The sequence below is a fragment of the Cydia amplana genome, chromosome 26 (assembly GCF_948474715.1).
Source record: "Cydia amplana chromosome 26, ilCydAmpl1.1, whole genome shotgun sequence".
NCBI lineage: Eukaryota > Metazoa > Arthropoda > Insecta > Lepidoptera > Tortricidae > Cydia > Cydia amplana.
This window is the reverse complement of record NC_086094.1, coordinates 4,861,347-4,877,673: the sequence shown is the minus strand read 5'-3', so window position 1 is coordinate 4,877,673 and position 16,327 is coordinate 4,861,347. Positions and strand designations below refer to the sequence as shown.

Below are 16,327 nucleotides of genomic sequence, written 5' to 3'. Positions count from 1 at the left end.
CGATCCTAATGAGATAAAATACCTCAATTCATGCTCAATTCACTCTTATCGTGCCTTCTAAAAATTTACGATACAAGTTGCATTGCAATAACTATAAAAAAGTAACTGATTTGACTAGTACGAAAATACCCTATTGTAACAATACGATGCGACGTTGTCGAGTTAAACTGGACTCGCTTCGCAGTAACTCATAGCAGTTTGGCAACGTCGCGTCGTGCTTTTATTTTTAAGCAACAGATTTGTACATGATTTGTACCATCTTAGTACCTATACATACAAAGATATGTTTTCATAACGTTCCTTTTCAACTTCTCCCATGGCAAAACCCGTACCTATCAAACCTGAAATTATTATACAAAAGCATTTAATGTTTGTTTTAATAAACTTTTTCTGTTATAATTAGAATAAATATATCTAATTTTGCGTATATTGACCAGGCAGGTGTTTGTATCACTAATTATGTGACCTATAAGTATAGACAGACAACAGCGTGCACAGAAACGTCAAAAACGGCATCAAGTAATGATTATTGCTATTTTAAAATTAGTCCCCTACTTCAGGGTAATGTTATACGCCTGTTCCTTAAAAAAGCTGAGGGCCTACCGCGAACCACGTTCGACGTGTTGCCTCCCTGTCACACTTACGTCCGAATTTACAAGTGCGACAGAGAGGCAACACGTCGAACGTGGTTCGCGGTAGGCCCTCAGAAATGGACACTGAGGCATAATTATCATTATTTTGGAATTTAAGTACTATATAATATTATTTGTAGTCTTTTGGAATATCATATTTTATTTGAACTAATAATATTGTATAATAATAAATCATAAAAGCTCTATTTAGGGACAAGAAAGAACTTTCAACGGCAACACTAAAAATAAACTGTCAAATAGTCAAGTCGCCACAAAGCGGCACCGCGTTTGTTGGTTGCCTTTGCTTTGTTTCTGTTTATACAAACTTATTAATTTCATATTATAGCTTCATTTGAACTATAGTACAAGTACGTGAATAGAATACCTAGACGTGTCTTGCTTGGTGCAGTTGCGTAGGTATGCTAAAAGGAAAGTTGGAAGACCGATGTGGCGCTTTAAAGACTGTGCTAAGCGTGACATGTGCCCAAAATGTGGGAGGTCGTGCCGCTCACGCATCGGCCTCCACAATCACCAAACCCGTTGTCTAAACAGCAATGCATAAATCGTCTGCAATAGACGAAAAGACCTGTGATGATGACGTGAATTGCCGATGTAGTAACGGAACACTACTAATGGTAAAACCTACATATTAATCTGACAGTGTCTACTGTTTGCCAATAAATGATAAAATTGATAAAAAATTAACACTTCAGGTAAGTTTGTTTTGAATACAAAGGTTAATTAAATAATTTATCACCACACCAACTGGTAAAGGCCCCCTTGATTGTTCAAATACTAATGAGAAAATTGCATTTATGATTTATCCCACATGTGGGGCAAAGTAATCAGATCTAAATTTTGAGTTTCCTTATGTTAGCTGGTAGAATTTACTTTTAAATGATGATTTTGAATTATAAATTCTTTATAATGTTCATGTGGATTTGATTTTTTTGGTATTTTATAGTTGGTATTTTCCCTGCATTGGCATGGTGATAAATTCTGTGTTTCATTAGGTGGCAATGTTTGTTTAACCCTCGTGCCTTGAATTCTCACAACGCTCAAGATTCCACTTCTCGAACCACTCACTACGCTCATAGTTCAAATCTTCTGCTTGCCCTGGAATCAACATTAGCATGAGCGGTTAAACAACTGCTTTGCCCCCTTGCCCACTAATAACTATTGTCAAGTTTTATTTTAACCCCCCATGCTAATATTGATACCCGAGCAAGCAAAAGATTCCAAAGTATTTAGAGTTAGAGCAAGAAAGAAGAAAGGTACGTCATAATTTCAAAGATGTTTGACATTTAAAATAACACATGTACTGCGCAGGCGATCAATATCGCTGCATACTTTTCTTGGTCTAAATCTATACAATGGTTAGTGTTTGCAAACAGACTCCAATGTGAAGGCAATGTGTATTAAACTTTATTGTGATATTATTACATTTTATATATAAAAAATATGTTTCTGATTTCAGGACCCAGCCTCTAGCCACTAGAAGTTACAATGTATGCAACAAGAGAGTGAAGATGAAATAGTCGATGCATCTCTGTACAGTCGCCATCAGATATATCGGAACGGCCAAGGTGTTCACAATATCTGAACACGCACTCTAACGCCCTGACAATAGAGGCGTGTTCAGATATTTGTGAGCGCCTTGGCCGCTCCGATATATATGATGGCGACTGTACCACAAGTAAAATATTTTGAGTGGAAGATGGTTGAGATTGATTCCTGTTTCAACGGACAGACACATGCTATGAAGATTCTCTTAAAAATAATAAAATACAATTAATAAATTCAATGTTTAACATGATAGTGACTTTATTTTGTCTACCCACTAACAACCAATTTGTTCAATGCTGGCGGGCAATGGCGGTAAACTTAAATATTTGATGTGGTATGAAGCTAAATGTTTTGAACATAATGGCAAGCCACTAAAAAGTTTTAATCCTAGATTAGCCATTAAACTGTGGCTGCCAGTCTGATTTGTTAATTGTTATATAAGTACAGTCAGCGTCATATAGTAGGTAGCATCCAAAGTATTCAAATAGTTCGGTACACCATATTATTTGTATGGCGTACTGAACTATTTGAATACTTTGGATGCGACCTACTATACGACGCTGACTGTACTTAATTTAAATATATATAAATTGTATATTATTTCTACGGCCTCCTAGCTAGTCAGTAGTGACAGTGACCCTGCTCTGCTATGTGCTATGAAGTAGGAGGTCCTGGGTTCAAATCCTCATAGGACATTTATTTGTTTTTTAATTGTGTGTGTATATATTAATGGTCTATATCTATTCCCATCTGTCCACACCTCTTGTATGGCGGCGGGGACAAATGGGCCACCACCATGGGACACCATATTAATACACTTTTAGGGGGATCCGAACCTAGGACTTCCAGCTTTGATATGATCATAAAATATAAGATATGTATGTATTTACATTTACACATTGTATTATTGCTCTCATACATATAGGGATATTTTTTTAAATGTCGGATGTCTCTTCTCTTTTGAGCATGAATAGAAGCAGGGGATAACTGACAGAACGGGATAGTCTTATGTATCTTTCAGTAGGAGTAGCAGCGAAAGCGCTATTATTGTTTGTCCTTGTCACAGTCTCACATCTTGTTTTATTCCCCACCGTAAATTGACCACCGTGATTGGTCGAATTCATTTGTTGCCCACCATAACAAATAAATTCGACCAATCATAGCGGCGCAATGCGACGCTATGATTGGTCGAATTTACATGTTTTGTCCCTCACGGAGGCACGCGTACACCACTTCTATAGGATGCTACCTTCTATGCTTTTGAGCAAGTTTTTGTCACCTGCCCTGCTATTCAAACTACTCAAGAATTTACAATGTTTTGTTACCAAGTAGGTCGATTAGTGTAAGACTGTCCTAAAATATATGTATAGCTATATGAGGACAATTTTGTAATGCGTAAGGTTAAGTAAATTAATATACAAACAGCAACACTCCTAACTGTACATCGGTACAGTTAACACTTAACAGTGTGGCTGATGATACCATGTAGGTTTAATATATTTTAATTATTATCACGTTTCTAAGAACAATAGTACATTATTGTCGAGGTTCGGAAGTAGCTACTTGCAAGCTGAGGATTCGTTTTAAACGGACGACCTTGGGAGTCCGTTTAATTGAATCCGAAGCCAGCAAGTAGCCTTCCAGCCGAGTCATATATAGTGCTTTTCTCAAAAATGGTGCAAGAGATATTTTACAGAAGCAACGTTCTAATTTTCACAGAGAAAAGTAAAACCATTAAAAAGATTTGCTTGCCGCCTTTAAAAAAAATAGAAGTGTATTTTTCTGCTGAAAATACGCCAACGTATTTGAGACACCTAAATAGTCGCGGTACCAACATTATATTAATAATAAGTGCTGATCATCTGTTCGGCTGTTTAATGGACCTATGCCTTCATTTGATATGGCCATTTAAAGTTTTAAAAAGTTTGGAACTCGTTTAATAATGGAATTTGTATGCAACATTGCAGTCCCGAAATCGAGACAGCAATGTTTTTAACTTTTTAATTTTTAGAATGACCATAAACTACACACTTCGCGACCTATTTTTTAACCGGCAACGTCGACTTTGCCGTCCATTTTTGAGAAAAATTATATTATTTATTACTTAATAATGTTGATATGTTGTCTGTGATATGATCATAAAGTATGAGGATTTACTACAGTGACATCTATTGATAGTCTTTCTCAAACAATCGAGCTATTTAGTGTGTTACAACGGCAAGAAACTAACTGTCTAGTAATGCGATAGATGGCGCTTAGAATAGTTCATGCCATTATTTATTTATTTTTTTCTGCGTCGATTTACTATGTGTAAATGGATGTTTTAAAAGGTTTTTGTTGTAATATGCTAAATAAATTAGAACTATACATGTTAATTTAAAAATTGGCAAGATTTGAAATAACACAAATATATATTTAGGCCCAATGGTGCTCTGAGTGACATCTCTTGGATTTTTGTGGAACTAAGCGAGGCTTGTATGGGCCGATTACTCTATACTATACTTACTTTATGACATAACCAAGTGTGATATTACGTATTAAATACCTATCTCTTTCCTAAATTGGTCTGGGCTGAAAAACAGCGCTGCAGTGTCACTCATGCTGAGTTGATGCTGGCAGCATTATGCTGACGCCCAAACCATTCGTCACAGCAAATGTTTAGTTATTAAGTTACAATAGTCTGGTTAAGATTTTAGATAATAGGTATACCTAATGTTTATAGGTTAAGGGACTTCTTTTTTTAATATTGTATGTTTTGTTGTGGCAATAAATAGGTACATCTTCTTCTTCTTCCTATGAAAAAGTGTTACAACGAGGGGAGAAAGGGGGCGTCTACAAAATCGTAATTTTGCGTGATGTAATTAATTGATGATCCCTAGATAACTATTGTGTGCGTTGACAGATCGCTCGCAAAACTCCGGAACCACATGAAAAATCACGCAGAACGACAGAAATGCGAGCTGTGCGGGAAAACGTTCAGAGACCGGTCGTCACTCAGAACACACTTGTTGTAAGTTTGATTTCAGTACAAAATCATCATCTTCCTCGCGTTGTCCCGGCATTTTGCCACGGCTCATGGGAGCCTGGGGTCCGCTTGGCAACTAATCCCAGTAATTGGCGTGGGCACTAGTTTTTACGAAAGCGACTGCCATCTGACCTTCCAACCCAGAGGATAAACCTAGGTCCGTATTGGGATTAGTCCGTTTTCCTTCACCGAAAAGCGACTGGTAAATATCAAATGATACTTCGTACATAAGTTCCGAAAATCTCATTGGTACGAGCCGGGGTTCGAACCCGCGACCTCCGGATTGCAAGTCGCACGCTCTTACCGCTAGGCCACCAGCGCTTTTTTTAAATTTCAGTACAAAATAGATACAATAAAAATAGTACATTACGATCATAGAGAAATATAAGTAAAGAAAGAGTGGTAACTCCATACATCAGTTTTCTTACCAAAACGCGAGTTATTTCGTAGTCGACATCTAACGTCAAGTAGTGGAACTATCAGTACCGCTACTTGACACCAGATGTCACAAGTATCGCTTCTGATGAAAAAACTCTACTCAAATAATTTACAACTAATATTAACAGCAGAAGGAGTTGCAAATGGAGTTCCGGTTAATCCGGTTATAATATTAAGCCGCGTCTCGATATCGCGCGGCGGCCGCGCGAGCAATGTTCGACCGCGGCAAACCTGTATTTTGGCTCGCGAGCCAAGTTCGGCGCCATCTTGAACTACAGCGCGGCGGCCTCGCGCGGCAGGCGATCCGACGATCGACCAGTTTGAACTCGGGAACCATGGACGTACGTCGTCGTGCAGCTGCCGCTTTTATAATTATTTATCATATTATTCACAAGAAACCTAAACGGAAAGTTCGATGGTGGATGAAAAAGATGTTTATGAATAGAATACTACATGGTGGTGTGAGACTTATGGAAGACATGAGATATGAAGTTGATGTTACATTACAAAATTTCACAAGAATGACATCAGAAGATTACGAACTTTTAAAAGCATTCATTCCATGCATCACTTCTTAATGATCTGTTGCGATAATCACCACATTTACTATTCCATAGAAACTGTTTAGTTCCGTATAATTTAATTAAAGTACGACTGCGCGCGAACATTCCTTTGCCGCGCGCCGAAACACCGACAATGAATGGTTCGTCGCGAGCCGCGTTCGAGCGAGCGAATGATCGAGTTGGCTCGCGAGCCAGTCCGGTATCGATTGCGCGCGGCTGCCTCGCGAGCCAATGTTCGATAGCTTGCCGCGCAATATGGAGACGAGGCTTTAGCTGAAAATTGATGATTGGAGTATTCTTTCGTCGCGACATCTATTGTCAAGTAGCAGTACTGATAAATTCCGCTACTTGACGCTAGATGGCATAACGGCCCCATTTTTTAAATCTCCATCCATCGTTAAATTTAAATAATCACAATTATTTACCAGTGGCGCTAGTGAGTACGTTCATGGGATCTGAATACAAGCACAGAATAAATAATAGTACTAGGTACAGAAGACTCACTCTCTAACAAAACGCGTCTGTTACGATCAGCACAGATATGGCCGCTAGGTGGCGACAGCGCCACGCGCGGCTTATGGCTTTCCCCAAAATTGGTGTGGAACGGATGTACTTTTAGCTACCTGTAGCAAAGCGACGAAATCGCGGAGTGAGCCACGCCTGATACAAGTTCGTTTGTCCGCAGCATCCATAGTGGTGAGAAAGAGTACTCGTGTCCACATTGTGACAAGCGGTTCCTGTTCAAGAAGGCCATGGAGGTCCATTTGGTGACGCACGCCGCGCCCGCTCGTCTCTACTGCCTCGAGGTAATACCCCCGTAGACTAGGAATCCTCTAGACGGAGTTTAGAGCAATTATTTCATGAAACCGATGCTGCCAACAATACTGGGGTGCGGGGGACGAGGTGAGCGAGTCCCGTGCCGTGATTGGTCCGTTCAAAGACACGGACGTCACACAAAGACACTGACTCGAAGATGGAGTAATACTACCGTATATTTGTGGCAGAGCGGGTAGCGCTACTATGCTCAGTCTGGAGGATGTCTTGTCTGTGAATACCCCTTTGAACGCCACGCTTGTGTGCAGCGGGTCATTCTGAACCTTGTCGGAATGCACGAAGGTTGATATTGGTCTGTAGCCGCGCCCGCGCGTCTCTACTGTCTGGAGGTAATTCCTCTTTTAACGCCACGCCTAACTTTCAAAAGTCAAAATATATAATCACTACAATACTCATAGTATATCACTACATAGTATAAAACAAAGTCGCTTCCCGCTGTCTGTCTGTCGCTATGTATGCTTAGATCTAGAAAACTACGCAACGGATTTTGATGCGGTTTTTTTAAATAGATAGAGTGATTCAAGAGGAAGGTTTATGTATAATTTGTTAACACTGACTTAATATAAAAGAAATAGACACACAAAGCAGAACAAAAACGTCAAGAAATGTGGATCCCAATGACGTTTCGCACCATTTGCATTGATGATAAAAACGCTTACGTAAATTTTGAGTCAAGATAAAAGTTTCGTACAGAAAAGAGCTTAATGTCGTAAGCAATAAGTGTCAAATTTGCAAACATAAGTACCAACACTGTTAAAAAATTTAGTCCGATGGCACTAAACGTAACGTATTTACGTCAAACAACGTCAAACGAGAATAATGAACGAATAGAGTCACTTTGGTACACTTTAATATGTATTACTGTACAGAAAAACCAATTGAAGTAATAAATAAAACAAATTTAATTTAAACGGGAGCTCAAATAAAATTAATTCGTGGTTCAAATTCAAACAAATTAAATTTTTAATTCGTAAGTATACGTCTTTAAATACTAATTTCCTTGAAATAAATTCTACTTATTAAATAACTGTGTATTTAAGATCTACATTTACTCATAGCACGGGTGCATGGGGACATTTAGGTACTGATTGGATTTTTTTTATAAAGTCTACCTATACTTTATAAAAAAAATCCTGTGGTTGTCACTGTGTTCAGACAGGTTTAGCATTTACAGTTAGTCGATATAAGCCCTTATTGGTGGTGTATATGTCAGAAACAGGGAAATGGGCCGAACACACAAGTGCCGTTTTGTCTTGTTTAAAACTTCATCACCTCTATATCTCTTGCTATAATTAAATAGCAGTCCACTTTGCACGTCGCATAGGTTTTCTTGGAAATCTTGAATTTAAACATAATATTATTTCTTATGAATTCCATATAAAAATATAAAAAAATATTGACCTCACATCGACTCATTAGATTTTTGTTCCTTGACATCCCTTCTTTGGTACTAACAAATTAATTTATTCAAAGCCATAAAATTACCACCAGATAAATTATGTAATGCTATCCAAAGAACTAACCGAAAGAAATACATTCCATCCTTTTTCCTTGTTTTATCATTGTTATTTTTACATATTTTAACGGCACATTTCGTAATTGTTGACAACTTCACATTTGAGCGTTTCAAACAAGACTAAACGAAAAAGTAATGCATGATCTGTTTTGACATCACTTTTGTGGGGCCATTTTTGGCGGCTGATTGGGTATCCAGTTCTTTATACTATATCAATGTTTGTTAACCCAAGCGAAGCCGGGGCGGGTCGCTATTTACATAATATTAAGTACACAATTTGGACCCTTCAAGGGCGCAGCAATCTTATAAATAAATAACAAACTAATTTAATTGATTATTGTAAAAAAGAAAATAATAGAACCGGCCAAGTGCAAGTCGGACTCGCGCCCGAAGGGTTTCCGTACCATTAGGTAAAAAACGGGGAAAAAATCACGTTTGTTGTATGGGAGCCCCACTTAAATATTTATTTTATTCTGTTTTTATTGTTATAGCGGCAAAATAAATACATCATCTGTGAAAATTTCAACTGTCTAGCTATCACGGTTCCTGAGATACAGCCTGGTGACAGACGGACAGACGGACTGACAGTGAAGTCTTAGTAATAGGGTCCCGTTTTTACCCTTTGGGTACGGAACCCTAAAAACGTAGTTTGTGATTAAAATTTGACAGTTGTTTGTTATGTTCCAGTGTGATATGACGTTTAAGAACCGCATGTCGTATTACCAGCATAAGAAGTACAACTTGAAGCATATCGACCCCGAAAAACTGAAGTAAGTCCAGATAAATAAATAAATTACAGTACCATAGAGAAAAAAATACATAGAGTGCTCACTCCATACATCAGTTTTAGTACCAAAAAGACTATTAGCATCTAGCATCGAGTAGCGGAACTATCAGTACTGCTACTTGACAATAGATGTAGCACCGACCGGAAAGTCTTATCTCAACAGCATAAGACTTTCCGGTCGGTGCTACATCTATTGTTAAGTAGCAGTACTGATAGTTCCGCTACTCGATGCTAGATGTAGACACTGAAATTAATAGTCTGAACTGATGTATGGAGTGAGCACTCTTGTCTTACTATATTTCTCTATGACCGAAGGGAGTCCGAAGGGAGAGAAGTTTCGTCAAGTTCTTAAATTAGTCCTATTCTGCTTTCGTCACCCATTCTACATTCGTCACAATCGTCGGTGGCTTTCAATGTAGAATGCGTGACGAAAGCGGAATAGGACTAATTTAAGAACTTGACGAAAAACTAATGGGACGACCCAAGACGATACCTAGATGTCGACTACGAAATAAACTCGCGTTTTAGTAAGAAAACTGATGTATGGAGTTACCACTCTTTCTTTACTTATATTACTCTACGAGTATAGGAAACTCAATCTTTCCACCTAATCGGCGGAATAAAAATTGAAAACATAATTAAAATCGGGCCTTATATGTACTTATAATGTATGATTTTTGTCAACTTTCAGGTACAAATGTCCCTTGTGTGACAAGAAATTCCTGAAAGCGGCGCGACTTGAGGAGCACAACATGGCTGTACACCTGAAAGTGACGCCTATACGGTGTACGATACCCGACTGTGACTTTGTGAGTTATTATATTATTAGTTATTACCGATAATTTCACCTTGAAAATTTCCAAATTTATAATATCGTTCCGCATAGAAAAGTGTCATCTTCCTCGCGTTGTCCCGGCATTTTGCCACGGCTCGTGGGAGCCTGGGGTCCGCTTGGCAACTAATCCCAGTAATTGGCGTGGGCACTAGTTTTTACGAAAGCGACTGCCATCTGACCTTGCAACCCAGAGGGTAAACTAGGCCCGTATTGGGATTAGTCCGGTTTCCTCACGATGTTTTCCTTCACCGAAAAGCGACTGGATTTCATACATAAGTTCCGAAAATAGAAAATGGACCACAGCCAAAATGTATGAAAGCCAAATTTTTTTTTCGCGATTTCGGGATTGGTCCCATAGTAGAATTTGCTCAGTATAATCCCAAAACCTCCCTGGCAACGGGAATGCAGTTATTTTTTAGCCACCCTGTATGGAAACCCCGGAATTTCATAACAAAAATTAAAAGTTAAAAAAATCATAACTCGAAAACTACGAAAAATCGGCTAACATACATGGGGTATATTCTGATAGCCCACGACGTGAGGAATCTAAAAAAAATTTTTGGACGTCAAGGTTTGGACCACCCTGTATATCCGCATATCCGCTATATCCGCATAGAAAAGTGTCTTAACCCTTAAATGCATGACTTTTTTTTTGCCCGAAATTAATATATTATGTTTCACATAATTGTTTGCCGATTCTAGGAAAAATAGTAAAAAAAAATAACTTCGATTTTTACTGCGAAATCAGTGTTAGAAGTTGAATTGGATAAATCATATTTATGTAAATATGTAATTTTCAGTAATAGATATATGAAATTTTTTACTACCATTAGAAAGGTACACTATTTGTGATATACCTATGATAAAGTTTTTAAATATAAAATAATTACAAACCCCGAAAAATCTGCCCAAAATGACATACTAAAAATCATCAACTTCCAGGTTTTTCCAAGTTTTCCGACATTTAGTCTTTAAACAAATGTAATTTTTATAAATTAAAATACAGCGTAAATTTATGTAATGATTCGGAAAATTTATTAGTTATACTATTGAAATAATATATAGGAACAAATAGAATTTGTTTAACCCTTAATCTGTGAGCTGTCGAATGCTTTCTAGACATTTGGCAACACTATGCATTTAAGGGTTAACCCCTCAACTGCCTTGTCCCGTATACGTCCCAGACATTTTGGACTGTAATAGGGATGATGACACATGTTGAATTTTATAACAAAATCTAGTAAAATTTATCACAGTATTGTGAATAGTAAAAAAATATATGGCAATAAAAAAAAATACAGCACTTGAAAGTTTCAAAATTTAAGTTTTTTTTTAGTTTCCAAATATGTACGAAATAAGTAAGGATACCATTCGATTCCTCACATTTTATAAAAAAAAAAAATTGTATGGCAACTATATACATAAACGCAATATTTCACCGACAAAATCGCAATTTTCTTGTTTTGTTCATACTTCAAGATGGACTCTCTGTGACCTTGAAGTCACGGTCACATGTCGTTTTGTTCGGGGCGTTTCGCGAGTGAAGGACTGTCGGACTTTGACTATCATTTCTGACTTTTGTATTGCTTTGATGCAATGGGTCCCACATAGACATTTGATCCTAAAAACAAACCTGATTGATTGATACCATAAATGAAAATGTGTCATCTAGCCCAGAGGTCGGCAACATGCGGCCCGCAAACCTCTCACTTGCGGCCCGCGAGCCTCCCTGGCTATTTTGTATGTAATATTGACAAACGACAATGTCTGATAAAGTCATAAATATTAACAAAGTGCGGCCCGCGTCACCTTCGTTAACTATTGTGTGGCCCTTGGCTGCTAAAAGGTTGCCGACCGCTGATCTAGCCTATTAACAGTTGAAAAGTTATTAATTCAGTAGCAAATTTTTGACAAGGGCGTTCGAGGGGTTAAGCCTGATGTTAGATAATCTACTTGAAATTCCTGGACTGGCCACTTAGAAAATATAAGTCGTCTCATATATCAGAATCCAGAAACTTTCAGTATGGCCCACGTATACACACATATCAATAGTTGTATCCTTTGCAGGCGTGCTCGTCTAAACCAGTTCTGCGCACGCACATACGCATGGTGCATCGCAACCTGCGCTTCGTGCGTAACCACGTGTGCGACACCTGCGGCAAGGCCTACACGGTACGATGTCGGTTATTTCAAATATTGAGAAAAATCATTATCAAATAAATCCATACTAATGAATGGAATTCACTTCCTGCAAATCTATTCCCAGTATAACTTGGATATTTTTAAATCGGGAGTGAATAGACATCTTTTAGGTAAGCATGTTCCATCCTAGACTGCATCGGCACTTACCATCAGGTGAGATTGTGGTCAAATGCTTACCTATTTCTAGTAAAAAATAATATTATATATAAATGCGAAAGTGTGTCTGTATGTTACCTCTTCACGCTTAAACCGATTTAGTTTGACACATATCATATGGCCGCCAAAGACGTCAACTGGCACGCGGCTACAACCCAATATCAACCTTAGTGCATTCCGACAAGATTCACGATGACGCGCCGCGCACGAAGGCGTGTTTAAAAGTTACCTTATTCATAAAACTTTACGGGCCTGAATTAGCTAAATTATGCTTTATCCCTTTCTTACAAACACATAAGTCAAAGTGACAGATAAAGACAAACGATTCATAGCTAATTCAGGCTTGTAATCAGTTTGAATAACGGCATTAATATTTCGAGTGACTTGAAGAACTGTAATTGTAGTTTTCTGACAGAAAATTGACGTAGAAATTATAATATACTTCAATACGTTATTAAGATATATTTTCACTCATTTTTCCACTTCCACTCAAAAAACGGAACCCTTATAGGATCAATCCTGCGTCTGTCTGTCTGTTTGTCCGACCCCCCCCCCTTTATCTCCAAAACTACTGGGTCTAAAATTTTGAAAAAAAAAAATACTCAAAATAGTTGTTCACCTATAGATGACAGGAAAACCTATTAGAAATGTGCAGTCAAGCGCGAGTCGGACTTAATGTACGGAACCCTTGGAACGCGAGTCCGACTCGCACTTGGCAGGTTTTTAACATTATTCATTTGTTTTCAGACGAAGAAGACTCTAGAAGGTCACATGCGAAGTCACACCGGGGAAAGACCCTTCCACTGCGAACTCTGCACGTCTACATTTTCGTACGAGGCGGCCTTGTACAACCACAACAAACTGGTGCACCTCAAGGGCAAGGTCAGTTATACTCGAATACTCAAGGTCATGGTCAAATACGTTAGAGTTCTTCAACTGTGGTCTTTATTCGTCCACACTTTCCTACGAGGCGGCCTTGTATAATCAAAATACACTAGTGGATCTCAAGGGCAAGGTCAGTTATATCCGAATAGTCAAGGTCATGGTCAAATACGTTAGAGTTCTTCAACTGTGGTCTTTATTGGTCCACACTTTCGTACGAGGCGGCCTTGTACAACCACAACAAACTGGTGCACCTCAAGGGCAAGGTCAGTTATATTCGAATAGTCAAGGTCATGGTCAAATATGTTGGAGTTCTTCAACTGTGGTCTTTATTCTTCCACACTTTCCTACGAGGCGGCCTTGTACAACCACAACAAACTGGTGCACCTCATGGGCAAGGTCAGTTATATTCGAATAGTCAAGGTCATGGTCAAATATGTTAGAGTTCTTCAACTGTGGTCTTTACTCGTCCAATTTTATTGCGAGGCGGCCTTACACAACCACAACAAACTAGTGTATCTCACGTGCAAGGTCAGCTATGTTTCAATATCTCAAGGTCTAGGTCTAACATATTTGATACATCATCACTACATAGTATAAAACAAAGTCGTTTCCCGCTGTCTGTCGGTCTGTATGTATGCTTAGATCTTTAAAACTACGCAACGGATTTTGATGTTTTTAATAGATAGAGTAATTCAAGAGAAAGGTTTATGTATAATTTGTTAACCCGTGCGAAGCCGGGGCGGGTGGTAAATAATAATGTGATTAATTGTTGTGTATTTGTTTGCAGGTAAGACGGCGGGCCGACTGGGCAGTGGGAGCGAACGTCACATAGCTACGCATTTCTGTTAGTACTACAATTGTACCCATTGCACTCTGGCTATGTGCATAAAGTTGGCGCCGCCTGGCGATCATGAGCATTAGACCATTTACAAGCTGTCCTGTACGAACGCATGTTTTTTATTTTTTTTGACGCGACGTCACGGCATTTACGTTTAGAGTTTTAATCTCCTTATTTTAATTATTCCATTTTATACATAAGGGTGAATCAACTTTATCTTGTCACTCGTTGCCATGGTTACGTTCTCCTGGGTCACTCTTTAAAACCTGATTTTTAGGCATTTAAATTCACCAGGCACGCTTTTTTGTGAAACTTATGAACCCTTTCCATTGAGGGTCGTCTACCAAGCGTGTCAGAAGAAGGTTGTGTACAATGTCTTCTAACAAACTATGCTGCTATTGTCTCTTGGCTGACCGGACAGAATAACAACAAGAAATAGTTGATCCACCCATATACGTATAGCCAATCATCATTCGTATCATCGCTCTCTCTAAACAGTAATATTTGAGCAACGCAAGGGTCCACCTATGCGGTGGAACGAGATGGCAATATCGCTTGCTTCCTCTAACACAGGGGTCACCAATTAGTTTCTTCTGGGGTCCGGTTCTTAAAATAAAATGACCAACGCGGTCCATTTATCCTTGTGTTTATTAAATAAGCAATAAAATAATGTAGGACGGCGGTTCGATTTGGTGACCCCTGCTCTAACATAACTGGTAGAGAATGCCTTTAGGCATTAAGTCCGCCATTTGTACTTTATTTGTTATATATTGTGCAATAAAGTTTAAAATAAATAAAATAACTGCGTCCCTTAGATTGGCCTTCATTGGCCCAATATCAGTAAGGCCTTTACCTGACGGCCTGGACAATATCAAGTATATTTTGACCTTAATTATTTTAATAAAATATCTTATTATTTATTATTTATAGCAATATTTTTACAAGCTAAAATATAAGAACAATAATTAGGTTTGTGTAAAAATAAAGGAAAATATTTTTGTACAGTAATGTTTTTTATTATTGAATATTACCCGCTTTTAATTAAAAATGGGTTAATCAACTTTTTCTTGTCACACGTTGCTATGGTTACGGTCTCCTGAGTCACTCTTAAAGTCTAGGTTTTCGTGTTTAAATGAACCAAACTGGCATTTTATGATAGTTATAAGACCTTTCCATACTGGGACATCTACTGAGCATGTTAGTAGAACATGGTACAGCAGTTCTTCTAACAATCTATGCTACTATCGTCTCCTCGCTGATGGGACAGAATAAAAACAAGAAATAGTTGATTGACCCAAATAATACTTTTATTGTAAATTCTAAGTAACTTTAACAGGTTCCAGTTTTCCCTTTTGATTTTCTGATATTTCAGTCTGTCAGTTTAAAGAACACTACACAATAGGGAATATTACGCAAAACTCTGCGTAGAGGGCGTCACTAGCACAATCACAGGGCGTACCGTGAAACACGAAAGTCGAAAGTTCGGTTTCTGTCTCTCTATAGTCTCTATCACTCTTGCATATTCGATCGATACAGAGGCAGATAACGAAATTTCAATATTCGCGTTTCGCGGTAGGCTCTCTGTAAACAAACCGCCTTGATGGATCAATGTCATAGTGAACCACAGCCAATCCAACTTCTAGACATAGCATAGTCGCGCTACCCCCTCTGCCACACATACGGTAGCGTTATTCCATATCTTCGAGTCAATCCCGTGCCGTGATTGGTCCGTGTAATGAACGGACCAATCACGGCACGGGATTCGCTCACCTCGTCCCCCCGCACCCCCGTATTTTTGGCAGCATCGGTTTCATGAAAGAATTGGCCTAAGCTCAGTCTAGAGGTTGGATTGTCAGAGTAGTGAACACTTGTCAAAAAACTGTGTAAGGCATAGTATGTATAAGTTACTCTATGGCTTAGGATGGGCACTAGTGCTGCACTCTGGCGGCAGAACATTGCAGCAATACTCCCTGTTTATCAGAAAATATCTTCTGCCTTTATTTTGAATGTTAATATCGTCTCTATAGCTCACTATAATCTTACCGTGCGA

At 38.5% G+C, this 16,327-nt stretch overlaps 1 protein-coding gene across 1 annotated transcript in view; it reads left to right on the top strand.

Annotated features, from left to right (window-relative positions):
* The window catches only part of LOC134660059 (zinc finger protein 880-like), a 28,103-nt gene extending 14,565 nt beyond the window's left edge, over window positions 1-13,538 (top strand). The window contains exons 9-14 of the mRNA XM_063515759.1: window positions 5,101-5,208; window positions 6,910-7,030; window positions 9,262-9,344; window positions 10,053-10,170; window positions 12,264-12,368; window positions 13,302-13,538. Coding sequence (XP_063371829.1) covers window positions 5,101-5,208; window positions 6,910-7,030; window positions 9,262-9,344; window positions 10,053-10,170; window positions 12,264-12,368; window positions 13,302-13,538 — 772 coding nt within the window. The remainder of the gene's footprint in view (window positions 1-5,100; window positions 5,209-6,909; window positions 7,031-9,261; window positions 9,345-10,052; window positions 10,171-12,263; window positions 12,369-13,301) is intronic.
* The last annotated feature ends 2,789 nt before the right edge of the window (window positions 13,539-16,327 follow it).